The 13359-nt window shown below is 45.2% G+C and overlaps 1 protein-coding gene across 5 annotated transcripts in view; it reads right to left on the reverse strand.

Moving 5' to 3' along the window:
- Nucleotides 1-553: 553 nt before the first annotated feature.
- Nucleotides 554-13359, reverse strand: part of ect2 (epithelial cell transforming 2) — a 31248-nt gene continuing 18442 nt past the window's right edge. For 2 of the 5 annotated variants that reach the window (XM_031575041.2, XM_031575042.2), the window contains 6 exons: nt 11303-11441; nt 6069-6223; nt 4927-5034; nt 4182-4319; nt 3200-3526; nt 1393-1484 (listed from right to left, as the gene is read on the reverse strand). In XM_031575041.2, the coding sequence (XP_031430901.1) occupies nt 3212-3526; nt 4182-4319; nt 4927-5034; nt 6069-6223; nt 11303-11441 (855 nt within the window). In that variant the 3' untranslated portion in view covers nt 1393-1484; nt 3200-3211. Of the gene's footprint in view, nt 1485-3199; nt 3527-3860; nt 3884-4181; nt 4320-4926; nt 5035-6068; nt 6224-11302; nt 11442-13359 lie in introns of those variants that run through there. The other 3 variants (XM_031575045.2, XM_031575043.2, XM_031575044.2) reach the window with 2 other exon arrangements.

Genomic DNA, 13359 nt, shown 5'->3' on the forward strand with positions numbered 1-13359 from the left:
GGGGCATTTGCCAAGTTGAATGGGGAGCACAATGACCCGTATAAGTTCTGGGCATCAGTGGGAAGAATGTGGCATCAGTGGGAAGAATGGTTAATGGAAATGACTGACATTAAGTATGATACCCTGCCCTAGAGAACTGCACTCGCTCTCGTCTGCCCCATTGGCTTGAACTTTCAGTAACATTTGTGGAGATGAACATTGATTTTATTGAAAGAATTTCATGAGTCTTGGTCAATTCAAAGTGGCCATGAAATTGACTGAATTTGATTCAATATTCTACTGAGTATCAAAAACCTACATGCATATGATATGAACCAGCCTCGCCATCTAGAAATCCATAACAGAAAATGAATGCAGACCTGTACAGCCTGGAATAAACAGCAACATTTGGCCTCCCATCTCCACGAGGCCTTCGAAGGATAAAACTGGATATAAGTGAAGAGTCGTCATCCTTCAGCAGGGTGCAAAAGCAGACAGTCTAATATTCTGAAGTGGCACGAATCTAGATGTGAATTTAACAATGGCCAGACAAATGAACACACAACTAATGATGTCTAATAAGAGTTTTGCTTCTTTTATTGAAATAAAGCAAATTAAATCATATATAAAAGTAGAAATAGTCATTCTTTTATTTTCAGCCTTAAGTGTCTGACTTGCGTTGATTTACAGGACTAGCTGCCCTGGTAATATTTTCTTTAGAGAAAAAACAGATAAAGAAGGATAAAGAAAATCAGGTTTGACAGTATATATATAGTGTAGAGCTACCGAGAGCACAAGGAAGAAAAAAAACAAAACAAAAAACCACTCACATTACATAAATAGAAAAGGAGCAATGGTGAGAAGGTTTCTCACATAGGCTATTTATATAAATGATTTTGAAGTATAAATATGTAAGGCTACACAAACACACAATCGAAACTAAATGGACAAATAAAATCAGTTTTAAAACATATGCAAAAAGAATGAATAAACGCCTATGCTTCAGTGACTCATTCCCCCTAATCCTGATCACTGGTAATAAAAGTCAGATACATAATAGCTTTATAAAAGCTGAAAGATAAGGTAACCGAAACCAACAGGCTTTGTTCCCATTAAATGTTATGAATACTTTCATTTGCTAATAACTACAGAAACCAACTCTATCCCTCTATGAAGAAAATTAAGATGTTACTGCATATCTATCTGCGTTAATTAAATGTGCCTGAAACGTTTAATACCAGATAAGTGAAACAAACACACACACAAAAATGATCCTTCGTGTTTCAACCCAGACAATATTTGTCCAAGCTTGTGTTAATGTACGCACTTGAAAGTGTTGGAAATATTTGCTGTACCATTGAGGATTAGTTTACGGTAAGTACTTTCATTGAAACTAGAACACACAGAAAGGATAGTTAAATGAGGTGTGTTGAGGATCGACTGAAGGTGTGGTACTTCCTCTCAAACATAGATGACAGGTTGACCATGGATGGAGAATGGCGAACCTAGAGAGGAGAAACGGTTCAAATGAATTCAAACGAAAAAAGCAAAAGACAATAGACACACCAACCACCAAATTATGATCAAAGTTTGGCTTCAGAGAAAGGCTGAATTTAATAGCTAGGGGGAGACATCAAACAAGTGCTTTGTGATGGCGGAAAAGATTATTTTATGTGCACCACAAGGAATTAAATCTCTAAACCTAAATGTTAATGGCCATTCCACCATCTACCACGGCAGCTGAGGAGAAAGCAAGACTGTCGGTATCAATTTAGCAATTTCCTATACGCCCAATCATAAAGGATCTGCGCAAAGAGTGGCTGGCCTCACCCTTTAACCTCCTCTTTCAGTCAGCTCTTAATAACAAGGTGAGTCAAAATCAGTTGGAGAGGTGCACATAAAAGGCCTTACACAAATATATAGTGATTGGCTACGGCTAAAGGTTACTGCTGCAGAAGAGTGCACACACATGTGACCGTGCTTGGCCCTGTTATGCAGACGAGAGGCAGCAGCCAAGTGGTGGGAGGATCCTGCACCTGCTTGAGCACCACAGGGTGAGAGAGAGGGGGGGGGGGGTGACCAGAAGCAAGCACCCACGTTATTCCACCACCACTTGTGCGCTAGCGTAGCCACCGCGGTTAGTAGCCCCTTAGAGACCACTCGCAGATGTCTCACTCAGATCCCTTCCACTCCTGGCATTAACATGAGTCGACAGTGAAGATCAGATACGGCGGGAGGACGTGTTGTCATTGGGATGTGACGTGATCTCTGAAACCACATGGGGAGGTGGACGTGAAAAGATTTGGACCACATCAGCGGAAGTGTAAATGCTTGTTTTCTGTATCCATGCGTTTTATGGACCCTGTTGAGCAATGGGTGAATCTAGACTAATTCTCTCCTAAGTCCTACAGCTTTCTTGTGTACAGACATATTCTAACCACTGCTAACATAGCCTGCTATTTAAGTGTCTGGTGACTCTTGGTGATTGCATCTATACAAAAAAGAGGCACATCACATCTGTATCTGGTCACATTTAATTTAATTCATGCAATCTATCTGAAGAGCATCGGGATACCCTCCTGATACAAAGCCCATGTTAATGCCAGGTGTAAAAGGGGACCTCAGTCAGATTACCATGACTTCAAAAGTGCAACTCGCAGATACTTGTATATCACTCCAGCTGGCCTGCGACAAGAACGATAAACCCAAAAAGCCTGGCTTGGCTCACGAGTGGCGCGATAAATTCCCACCATCACGCGCTCCCGCATCCCAGTGTTCCGTTAAAGCTGCATTTGGCAGCCGGATGAGGTTTTATTGGATTAAATTAGCGGCAGGATGATTAAATCACCAGCACAATGTTCATTGCTGTAGGTGCTGCAGATTAGTTCGAGCCAGGCCAGAGCTGGGATGACAGACAGTGGAGGGCCAGCTAGATTTGCTTTGCTGTGCCCACAGCACAGGGTTAAAACACACACTGTGGCGTGGGCGCGCCCTGGCCTTTGCCCTCTGTATTAGCAGCACATATGCCAGTAATGAAGATGGAAATACAGAGTGTGTGCCAACCAAGCCCATCCAGAAGGAGTTAGAGACCGTGCCATGACTATGCCCGTTACTGTAAACAGGGGGGATGCTGATAAAAGCACAGAGAGGGGAGACGGACTGGAAGGGGGGACAGAGGACAGGAGAGCATAAAAGGGAGGCAGGACAGAGCTGTGCTCACGTCACGTCACGTCTACAGGAGGGTCTCCCTGCGGCCCGGGTGCAGGGGCACCTGCCGGTCCCGACACGCCCTCAGAGGGGACGCCGGGGCTGGGGCTGGGGCTGGGGCCGGGGCCGCGCGGCACACTGGACTGGGGGCCCTGGGGGGCCTGGACCCCAGCTGCGATCGGTCTGGAGTGTTAGGGGCGGTGTGTTCGGGGCTGCAGGGCGTGCGCACGCAGACGGGCACGCGGGGTCGGGGGGGCTGGTCCAGAGAGTTGGAGCGCTGCACCACCGCGTTCTTGGACGAGGAGCCGCTGAGGCTGAAGGTAGAAGTGGAGCGGCCCATCTAGAGCAACAGGGGGGGGGTCACGAGAGGGGGAGAAAGAAAGAGAGAAAGAAAGAAAGAAAGAAGGGGGGAGAGGACGAGGAAAAAATAGACAGCAAGAGAGAGAGAGAATGAGTGATACAGAAGGGAAGAGCAAAAGGATGTGAAGGAGAGCTCAAGGGCAAGAGCATGTGAAAGAGAAAGAGAGAAAGGAGAAAAGACTTAACATGACCCCCCCCTCCAGAATGACTCAGAACTCTCCCTTTTATTGAGCTGAAAAAGTGGAGTGCCTCAGGTTCCTGAAATATTTAGCGTTTGTGTGATTCATCTCACCAGTTTGAGTAAAAGAAAGAGGGGGAATATTTACGTCAACTCTTGCTTTTGAGAGAGAGTGAGAGATAGAGAGAGAGAGAGAGAGAGAGAGAGAGAGCGAGAGAGAGAAGGAGAGAGAGAGAAGGAGCGAGAGAGAAGGAGCGAGAGAGAGAGAGAGAGAGAGAGAGCGAGAGAGCGAGATAATGTGAGCAGCACAGGAAACAAACAATCCTGAAAAAAGCTTGATATGTATGACAGAGACCGATGTATAAAGACTGATGAAGAGTATGACAGAGGCCGATGTATAAAGACTGATGAAGAGTATGACAGAGGCCGATGTATAAAGACTGATGAAGTAACCTACAGCCAGGGTGGAGCTGCTGCCGGCACGGCTCATGTATTCGGAGGCCAGGCCGGGACTCTTGTTTGGGGAGCCACTGGCCATGAAGGCCCTCTGGAGCACACGCTTGGGGGTCTTAGTCAGGGAGAAAGCCCTGGTGACCTAACACACACACACACACACACACACACACACACACACACACACACACACACACACACACACACACACACACACACACACACACACACACACACACACACACAGAGAGACACAGAGAGACACAGAGTCAATCAATCAATCAATCAAATCAGACAGCAGAGCACCCACCAACACTAACACATGATGTCAGCATACCATTTCAAACTACCCTGACCACAATTCAAACGAAATGTCCTTCATAAGAAAAGAGAGAGAGAGAGTATATATATATAATTTGGTGTGGACATAAAAGCCTTCGCATTGTCACCCCATGTCCTTCCATGCCTGGTCTGAGGTCTGATACTGAACTTTAGCTGTGAAGAGTAACAGGGTCAGAGCTGGCTGCCATCGGAGACCCAGAGGCTCTGCAGCCATCACACTGATTACTAATGTGATACATGAACAGGGATGAGGGTAGTATGATCTGACACACACACACACACACACACACACAATTACAAAAATAACACAAAGCTTTGGCACAGACAGCAAACCACACTGATGACACAAACACACACACACACACACACAAACAGAGGACATCCATGTATCAACCCCCCCCCCCTACCTTCTTTGATGTCTTCTTGATGGCCCTGGAGGCTCTGCTCAGTGTGCTGTCCATATCTTTGGTGCTTACTTGGACGGAGTCAGGATCGGTGCACTGGATGAGGTCCTCCTGGTGGAGATGGACAGGAAATAAATAAATAACTCAGAGCGCGGCCTCTTTCTGTTTAGCTGTCAAAACGCGAGGAGAGAGTTGAAGTAGCCGCCGTCCAGCTTTCACAATCAGCCCCATGGTTCATTGGCATTCAGAGAGAGGGAGAGAGAGAGAGAGAGAGAGGGGGACAGAGGGGGAGTGAAGGAACACAGGGGAAAAAGGGGGCTGAGAGAGAGAGAGAAACAGAGAGAGAGAGAGAGAGAGAGAGACAGAGACAGAGTGAGACAGAGAGAGAGAAAGAGTGAGACAGAGAGAGAGAAAGGAAAAGAAACCAGGCACACAGAGGAACACAGTAGAGACAGGGACGAGGGAAAAGACAGACAGGGTAACAGACAGACAGACCAAATATAGGAAGGAGGGAGAGAGAGCGAGAAGAGAGAAAGATGGCAAAACAGCACGCCAACATCCAGGGAAGGGATAACAGAGTCAAACACTGCCACCTAGTGAGGGCTCGTCTAACTGCAGGCCTGAGGGCAGCAGGCAGGCAAACCCAATGCTAATTATGACTGGGTGAAACGTATGTGTGCCTGAGCGCAGGGAGCCAATTACACATACGTGTGCTGCTCCTGGATCCTCCGGCTGAGCCTTGGGGTCCGATAATGCCATCTTTGTCTGAAGTGTAAAGTTCAAGTTCAATTCCATTTCTAATTACATTAATCTGTCTTCCAGGCTAAAGCGCAGCAGACAATCTAATAGGATTAAAGTGGGCCGAAAAGACCCTAGCACCGCACACGTGGTCATTTGAAGGCCTAATAATACAAATAAATAAATAAAACGAAATAAAAGGCGGCTGTGCTATTGAAATAAATTATTACATGTGCAGTCACCCTCATCATCTTTAAGGTGGCACGTTTTGAGCCGGAGAGAGAAAATGTCACATGGACACAAGGTGTGAATGTGTTCTAGTACCTGAGGACATGTTAAATGTATGTGTGTGTGTGTGTGTGTGTGTGTGTGTGTGTGTGTGTGTAACCATGCGCACGGTGACTCACGGCATCGGCTCTGCAGATGGTGTTGGCCACTTGCCGGCAGAGGGTCTTGAGCCACACAGACTTCTGCGCGTCCTCGGCCGTCAGCTGGAAGCTGAACAACAGGTTCTCCTGCTCAGTGGGAGGGCGCACCACCAGTGCAAAGGCATTCTGACAGTCTGCAAGAAGGACAAGCACACAAACACAAACACTAATAAGACTAATGACAGGAGACAGATAGATACAGAAGGGGACTTCAATGGAGGAAAATAAAAAGAGAAATTCGAGAGTATATGTGAGTGTGTGTGAGGTGAATCAGTATTCCCTGATTGGGGGGGGGGGGGGGGGTCTGACCGCTGAGTTTTGACCACACCTGCCCTCCAACCCCATAACCCTTCTATGTGTGCCTTCCTCTGTCCTTCTTTAAAGAGTACAATGTGTGGATAAAGCCCTGAGAGGAAGCCATGGGAGCCATTCATCAGCCCTGTCATGGGAGCTGGAGGAAGCATGGAAGAAAAGAAAGAGAGAGAGAGAGAGAGAGAGAGAGAGAGAGAGAGAGAGAGAGAGAGAGAGAGAGAGAGAGAGAGAGAGAGAGAGAGAGAAAGAAAGAAAGAAAGAAAGAAAGAGAGAGAGGCACACACAGCTAAAATCATTGATCTCTCCTAACCAAACCAGGAAAAAAAAAAAAAAAAAAGGTTGAAAATGTCAAACCATACCTTACTATCTTTCATCAAAAGAAAGGCAGGTATATTGAATAGATTTTTAATTATTCATATGCAGTCAAAATCGTATGCGACTACTTGTGTAGCGCCAACTGATGCTGCCCAGATTTGAGCTGCTTGGGCAACGGAGTGCCAGGCTACTGGATTCCCCCACTCAAAGTATCAAGCGGTCTTATATGCTCAACGTGCCTCCTGTTCCCTAGTTTAAACTGGGTGGCAACACCAGAGAAAGAAAGGGGGGAGAGAGAGAAAAGAAAGGGAAAGAGAGAAAGAAAGAAAAGAAAGGAGACCTGACCATCCAAAAGCCGACGTGATGAATTCAGCTGGTTACTCATAATCACAGTAAATCATTGTGGTGCTATCTAAAGTGATGCCACCAATTTTTTTCACCGACATTTCCAGTGTAACCCAGGTACACACGGCATATTTTACCCCTAACCACAGTGCAAGAGCCCCTGGCTGCTCTAGAAGGCGTTATCGTAAGAAGGGGGACCAAGGCCATCGCCTGCACAGAAGTGCTCATTAAGGCCATTCATTTCTTTGACATTTCAAGTCAAACACAGATGGGGTCCTGGAACATATGCCATAAAACGTAAGGCAAGACAGAAGATTGGAGGAGCACTTGTTGCTAGGCAATGGAATTGAAGCGATTTACCTTATTTTTCTAAATGGTTCTGCGTCGTGCATGAAACACAAGCTATGTGTTCAAGGGGGAAGGAAATTCGCCACCTTGAAAAAAATATTTATTCCATTTTTTTACAACTGTGAGGCTTTAAGGGGATTTTGACATATTGTTGGTCTAAGTTAGCGAAGGCACAGACAGACTCACATACGAAAGACTATTTCAACGGGTCTTCATGCCAAAGACATACAGAATGTGATTAATATTAATATATTGTGTTCTTTATTACTGAGGTGATGTGAGCGAGCAAACAGCCCTGTTTTGACACCTAGACACCTTCTTACTAGTGATGCCAATGCCATCATGGGACTGTGACGAAACCTACCAGGATATTACATGTTTATTTAGCTAGTATAGCTGCGTTCTACCATCTGTCTTGGTTTGCTTTTTAATGTCATGATGAATATATAGTGATATATAATCGTTGTATTATGGTACAGTGAATTTTTGGCATTGTTACATCCTACAACAGATGTTGGAACATTTCAATTGCGTATCCTTCTAGCAATCTATTCGGTCTAGCTGTGCTGCGGTGTCCTTATTGTAAACACAGCATGAGTATTGCTGTACCACTGAGCTGCTTTCCTAAATGCTAAATTAACTATTAATATTACAATTCTGTTAAATGTGGCTCGTGAGTGAGGAAGAAGGAGCTGTAACTAACGGTACCAAACAGTAGTATGTGACTGTAGGTGTGCATGTATAGTGTATGGGTACTGGGGGAGCCTTGATTTTAGTTGACTTTATGTATTACTGTAACTCAGGCCAGAAGGTAGTAGAATTGATCAAATTGGGAAAGAAATCAAAATGGCCGTGTGTTTGGCTAAAGTGGCCCTGTCAGATAAATTAATGTCAGTAAGGGTATTTTTTTCCTTAAGTACTACAAATAATAAACTAATTTAAAAATGAAAAAGCTGCACAGCAGTAGTTCAACACTTTTTATAAGACATTATTCCTTATTAAATAAGATATGTTTTTGTGCTCTCAACTAGCATTAGGGCTGCAACTAACGACTATTTTGGTAATCAATTAATCAGTCATAAATAAAAAAACATTTATGGGATTTTTATGAACAGAAATGACATTTCATGTGAACATCATACTGTTTGAATATCAGAAAACACACCAGCCTTTGCTTGGTAAAGCGAGGTAGAGATAGGCCTATAAAGGGTGCTGTCTGAGATTGATTTTAAACTGGGAGATATTAAAGTTGAGTCAAAATGGTTCTCATCATTTCATTCTTGTTCAAATGGTCAGCAGCAGGGGAGAACTCTCCCACCACGACCTCCTCTAGCCTCGCCTGTGCCTCGCCTCTCCCACCCCCTCCTCTAGCCTCGCCTGTGCCTTGACTCTCCCACCACCTCCTCCAGCCTCGCCTGTGCCTCGACTCTCCCACCACCTCCTCTAGCCTCGCCTGTGCCTCGACTCTCCCACCACCTCCTCTAGCCTCGCCTGTGCCTCGACTCTCCCACCACCTCCTCTAGCCTCGCCTGTGCCTCGACTCTCCCACCACCTCCTCCAGCCTCGCCTGTGCCTCGACTCTCCCACCACCTCCTCTAGCCTCGCCTGTGCCTCGACTCTCCCACCACCTCCTCTAGCCTCGCCTGTGCCTCGACTCTCCCACCACCTCGTCTAGTCTCGCCTGTGCCTCGTTGCCTTCTTTCTTAACAGCCATAAGGGTGGCAGGAGGCAACAATGCTGAAAAATAATTGCAGATTTACAGAACAAAATCCCACGTTGTAACCTGGTTGGTATCTGTGGAACTCATAATGTCTGACAACTGAAGCTGGTGGCTATACTCAGGTGTCCAAAGGCAAGCAGCGATTTACGCTCACATGAGTATTGCAAAACACAAAACTGCAGTAAGGAGAAATAATGTGTAAAAAAAACTGACTAAAAACAGTGGACTGTAACTTCAACGCCCACCCCTAGCCTGCAGGTGTCCTGTTATAAAAAGGAGAATATGGCCACCCTAACTCAGTAAAGTAAGCACCTTTCTTAGCATGTTTATCAGTAGTAATCTCTGTTTGCCCACGTTTCAGTTAAACTGTCAATTTTGATTTTGCTAGTCGGTCACTAACATGAACAAGTTGAAGTTTATCCATGGGATACTTAAGCAAATACTCACTTCAAATAATGATATGGTTTATTTGTGGAGATGTATGCACACTAACAACAATTTTGGTATTTATATGTGGTTTTAGATGAGCTGTAGCGGTAGATTTCACATACCATATTGGGCCATTTGCCAGGAAAAATCTCAGTGGAGCTAGCTCACAGCTAACTAGTCAGAAAGACTGTTTTGTCAAAATGGTAGATAGCTACTATGTGCCAGAATGCTAAAATAAATGTCTAGGAAAACGGTACTTGCCGTTGTCTTTCAGAGATCCTCAAAAAAGAAATTAGTGGATTTATCTGTAGTAGCCTACATTATTCATGAATTAGATTGAAACCTTAAGATAGCATGTATGCACCGGAAATAACATTATGGTTCAATAGTTTTGGAAAAGGGCTGTTGAACTGCTGGCTACAATGGCTAACCCAAATGTTTAAGACACAAAGCTAAACAAACTGATCTTACAGTGCTTTGTTTTGAAATGAAATAACCACTTTTCCAGCAACAAGAGCAATGTTATAGTTATATAATGTTATAGGCTACTCTAAGTTAAATATCAGACGCAAAACCCTCTAGGCTTTTAAAAGCCCTTAAAGAGCTGCCAGTGTAGACAGTGGGAGGATTAAACAGGTTGGGAACTTCCTGGTATTCTTTTCAAGTCAAGCTAGATTCTACATGAGGCCCTGGGGACCGGATATTTATCTTTGTAGTTCTTTAGAGTCATTTTGTGAATTTTAAAATTGGCTGTATATGCGGTATGGGTCGGTGCTATGGTAGGCTACTGATCAGACAGCCCTTTTTCCTGCCAGTGGGTTGGAGTTCTGATGTAACCACTAGAGCTCTTTACCAGGGTAATCGGTAACTAAAATGAAGATGAAAACGTATGGTTTTGAGACATTTTTGTAAACTAAAATTAAATAATTTACCTGACAAAAGTGTAAAACTAAAACTCAAAACTAATAATTGTTTGTTAATAATGATTAAAAACAGACCAAAATATAATACTAATAAAAAAGACAAAATAATTGTTGTTATTGTTTCAAGACGGTGAACGTTGTATCCATTCAAGGTGGCAGGTGTGACACTACCAAATTTCTGTATAACAATAGTCAGCAACCTTAAGATGGCGATACAGCGTGTCAGGACCTACTATGCTAACTGATGGAAGCAGGCCTTGTTATCAAGTGAAGTCGGATTGGTCAGGGAGGAAACATGCGAGTCCTGCATGGAGATTTCAAATTTAAAAGTGAAAGTGGTACAAGTGAACGCATGGTAAATTCAGGTAACAGCATCTGTGGCATACAAATCAAAGGGAAAAAATCCACTGAATCTGCAAGGTCACTTTCAAAGTTACCATCGACAGGAACTCACATTATTCATGGAAAAGGATGTAGCGAGAGAGAGCGTTTACAGATTGACCCATGTCATATTGTTCGGCTGAAGTAAATGGTTGAAATATTTAATCGAGTTCTGGCCTTTTATGTATATTTCAAGGTGCAATTCTCTGGCATTTCACATCAACGTGAAGTAGTGTAGCTAGTCCATAGGGTGTAGATCCTTTGTTTCCTTTGTTACTGTATCTGAGAGAGTGCAATGAGTCACCAACTAATTGACCATTACACAAGTCGACAACTATTTATATAGTCCATTTTAGTCAATTCTGTTGATTAGTTGTTGCAGTCCTATTTAGCATGCATGCTTGTATGAGGGCAGTGTGCCTCCTGTGTGTGCGCCTTACCCTCAGTGTCCTGCAGGTCCAGCACCCGTCTGATCTGGGACAGGGGCATGAGGGCAATGTGCTTCAGCTGAGCAGGTGGGCGGGTCTGACCCAGTGGACTCCGGAACGTGCTGATGACCTTGTGCCGCTTCCGTGCAATCTGTCCGAGAGAGGAGAACGAGAGACGATATATATAAACAGAGACAGAAAAGAGAGCGCGAGACTAGAGATTAGGAGAGCGACAACGTGGAAGAAGAGACACATGGCCTGCCATGAAGAGATCACTCCCAACATGTGTCCGTGTGTGTGTGTGTGTGTGTGTCCGTGTGTGTGTGTGTGTGTGTGTGTCTTGTATGTGACAGAGATATCTGTTTAGCCGCGACAAATCAATAGTACCTTAACGAAGGTAAACGATCCCCCTCATTATCCTCCCTTTAATGATCTGGCGCTGTGGCCAAGCCGACCAGGGCTCAGGGGAGGGTAGGAGGGGGTGATGAAGGAAGGATGCGGGAGGAGGAGAGGAAACCCATATGAAAGCTGGGTGGGTGGTGGTGGGGGGGGGGGGGGGGCGGAGGAGTTAATCAATGAATAATTGAAAAGTGCAAGCCCACTTCTCCCCAGGCTCATTACCACCCCAGTCCGCCCCTGTGTGACTGGCACTCATGAAGCGGCCGGCCGGCCGGCCGGCCGGCCGGCCAGGCAGGCGGATCAGCATGATTGCCAAATTCCAACACCCCCCACCCCCCCCATCACACCACTCCTCCCCCACCCCGCCCGATTCCAATGCGAACCCTCGCTAATTAGGAAATACATAAGAAGCTGTGTCAGCAGCGATAGACTGCGCATACACATAAATAATTCACATTCTTTAAAACAGGGACGGTGCAGCATCCCCACCCCCCCCACCACCACCACCACCAGCCACTACTGAATTTGCACTTCAAGCATCTCAAGTCCACGCCATTTGAGGGAGGACACGGAGGAGGGGTTGAGTGGGTGGGTGGCTTTGAATGAGCCTTAAGAGGCTTTCCACACGAAGGTGCATGCACACACACGAAGGGAGTCACACGTGTGAGAGTGACATCATAGCAGGCGTCGTCACAAGTGAGTGATGACTGCATAAAGCAGCGAGCCGGAGCAGATTGGCACGGCATTGGTATGACTGAACAGGGTTTTTCTACTTCATGAGAAATGTTATATTTAATGCCCGCCCGACTCCAGTGCTCTTCTGACAGGCGTGCTGCAGCGTACCAGTCACATCAATCACCCTGATAAGCTGGAAAACGGCAGAGCGGCTCAAACATGCAAGTGGGCATATAGCAAATGAGTAAAAAAAAAAAAAAAACGCTACTCAGTGGCAGCTGTTTTATGAATATGGACAATCTGGAGGACGATAGTGTTTTCAACGACCACAGCGTCCTGCGATATAGATTAGATGAGGTGATCCCAACATGGCATCAGTCAAACAAAACACACTTTGTGTCCACAGTAAAGATTCAGACACCTTGACCGAAGAGCAAACTAAATGTACTCTAATCTAACCTTCACATCACTTGATGTATGAAATGTATGAAAGGGCAAACTAAAGTTCTTCCTGTTACACAATGTGTTCCTTCAAACCACAGAAAACTGAAGGTTCAAAACTGAAAGATTGAGCGTTGGTTTGTTCAAGACAAGCGAATCTAATCAAAACCCCACTTTTGGAGGGGAGTCTGAAACTAGAATAGAGGCGTGGTCAAATGAAGCGATACGGCTGTGGTGAACCGTGCAGTGTTGCCATGGTTATCAGGTCAACAGTCACTATGAAATGCAGTAGCAAGTAGTTCTCCAGCAGACACAAGAAGCAGCAAGAGAGGATGTTTGTTTAACCATCACAGCACAGCATTTCATTTCTCAAGGTGACAACACTGCTAACAGTTGTGCCGAGAACAGGACTGTCATGATTTGTGGAAAAGGGAGATTATTAACGCAGTGAAGCCAGATCACAGCTCTGTACTCATGAGGGCATTAAGAGAGCATTGTCACAGCAAAGGCAGATACTGAAACTATGACAAAACAATGAGATGACTGTAGCATCC

The sequence above is a fragment of the Clupea harengus genome, chromosome 10 (genome assembly GCF_900700415.2).
Source record: "Clupea harengus chromosome 10, Ch_v2.0.2, whole genome shotgun sequence".
Lineage (NCBI taxonomy): Eukaryota > Metazoa > Chordata > Actinopteri > Clupeiformes > Clupeidae > Clupea > Clupea harengus.